Here is a 1,510-nt window from a genome sequence, read left to right as displayed (position 1 = left end):
ACTCTTTTCTGCTTCATAAATGTACATGTACATGCATGTGATATTAAGAGTAGATTATTATTATGAAGTTCTATTAGTTCAACAGAACTCCTGTATTTTATATTCTATTAAATTTCCTCTCCTCTGTCTCTCCCTCTTACAGCAAAAGGGTCAGCTTGTTTCCAGCTGATAGGAGAACCCCATGATGTCTTCCTTGAGGTCTCGGGCAGTGACTCGGGAACAATGTAAATGATGAAAAATAAATTGAATATTGTAATTATGGACGCTAGGATTATGACTTGGTTCTGGCCACCGGCAAAACTGGTCAGCCAGGTTCCTAAAGCAGGACTGACGACTAGGCTGGCAGCAAACGTAGCAGAAACCTGCCAACAAGAAAATGAAACGTAATTAATTAAAAACCACAGTGTTAAATCAATTACACAGTACATTGTACACATACAAATGTAAAATAAAATTTTATAGCTTCTTTACAAATTTTATAGGGTCATCCCACAAAAATAAAGAACTTATAAGCATCAATATTATTTATTTATTATTATTTATTTATTACTTACTGATCCATATGAGTAGCTCCTTTGCTTTTCATTAGTACAGTCAGCAACATAAGCGAAGACTATTGAGAATGTAACAGAGAATATACCAGAAATAGCAATGACTATGAAATATAACCTGCAAAAATAAATAAAAGGGAAAGAGAGAGGGGGGGAGGGAGAAAGAAAAACCAAGAAAAAGAGAAGAAATATAATGAAAGAGATAGAAAAAGGAAGAGGGAGGAGAGAAAGAAGGATGGGTTTACCATGAATCAAATAATAATAGTGGTATTGGTAGACAGGTGAAGAAGACTGATATCAACAAGAAGGACTTCCTGCCCCAGACATCAGATAGAGCACCAAGTAATGGAGCAGAAAGGAAAGACAAGAGACCCTATAAAGAACAAACAATACATGTACATGTACATGCACTTGATTGTCATTATATCATTAATGTACTCAAACTACTCATTAATGTACTGGGTACAATGACATTACAATTAACCTTTGAAGTATAATAAGGACAAATGTACTACACACAATCACAATTACACATGTATATGTACATACACAAGATAAATGAGTAATAGTAGATGGAGCTTCTCAGCCAATTCACACACAATGTACTATTATTATTATTATTATTATTATTATACATGTATATTCATGTTAGTTGTATTCATTACTTTGACTCCTTGAATGATTCCGTTCTTTAGAAACGTGCCAGTTGGAAACGCAACTTTAAGAGCCTGAGAAAAAGAGAGAGAGAGAAGAGAGAGAGAAAAAGAGAGAGAGGGGGAGGGAGAGAGAGAGAGAGAGAGAGAGAGAGAGAGAGAGAGAGAGAGAGAGAGAGAGAGAGAGAGAGAGAGAGAGAGAGAGAGAGAGAGAGAGAGAGAGAGAGAGAGAGAGAGAGAGAGAGAGAGAGAGAGAGAGAGAGAGAGAGAGAGAGAGAGAGAGAGAGAGAGAGAGAGAGAGAGAGA

General features: G+C 36.4%; 1 protein-coding gene across 1 annotated transcript; it reads right to left on the bottom strand.

Moving 5' to 3' along the window:
• Positions 1–107: 107 nt before the first annotated feature.
• On the bottom strand, positions 108–1,294 carry LOC100632016 (hippocampus abundant transcript 1 protein-like; the record flags this gene model as incomplete). The annotated part of the gene is made up of 4 exons (XM_003391912.2): positions 108–362; positions 555–669; positions 797–924; positions 1,217–1,294. Coding segments are annotated over 4 exons (576 nt in total), but the record flags the coding sequence as incomplete, so codon positions are not given.
• Positions 1,295–1,510: the final 216 nt, after the last annotated feature.

This window comes from Amphimedon queenslandica, unplaced genomic scaffold, assembly GCF_000090795.2.
Source record: "Amphimedon queenslandica unplaced genomic scaffold, v1.1 AMPQUscaffold_4303_Cont23716, whole genome shotgun sequence".
In the NCBI taxonomy this organism is placed as follows: Eukaryota; Metazoa; Porifera; class Demospongiae; order Haplosclerida; family Niphatidae; genus Amphimedon; species Amphimedon queenslandica.
The sequence above is the reverse complement of the archived record's forward strand: the minus strand, read 5'-3'. Positions and strand labels throughout refer to the sequence as shown.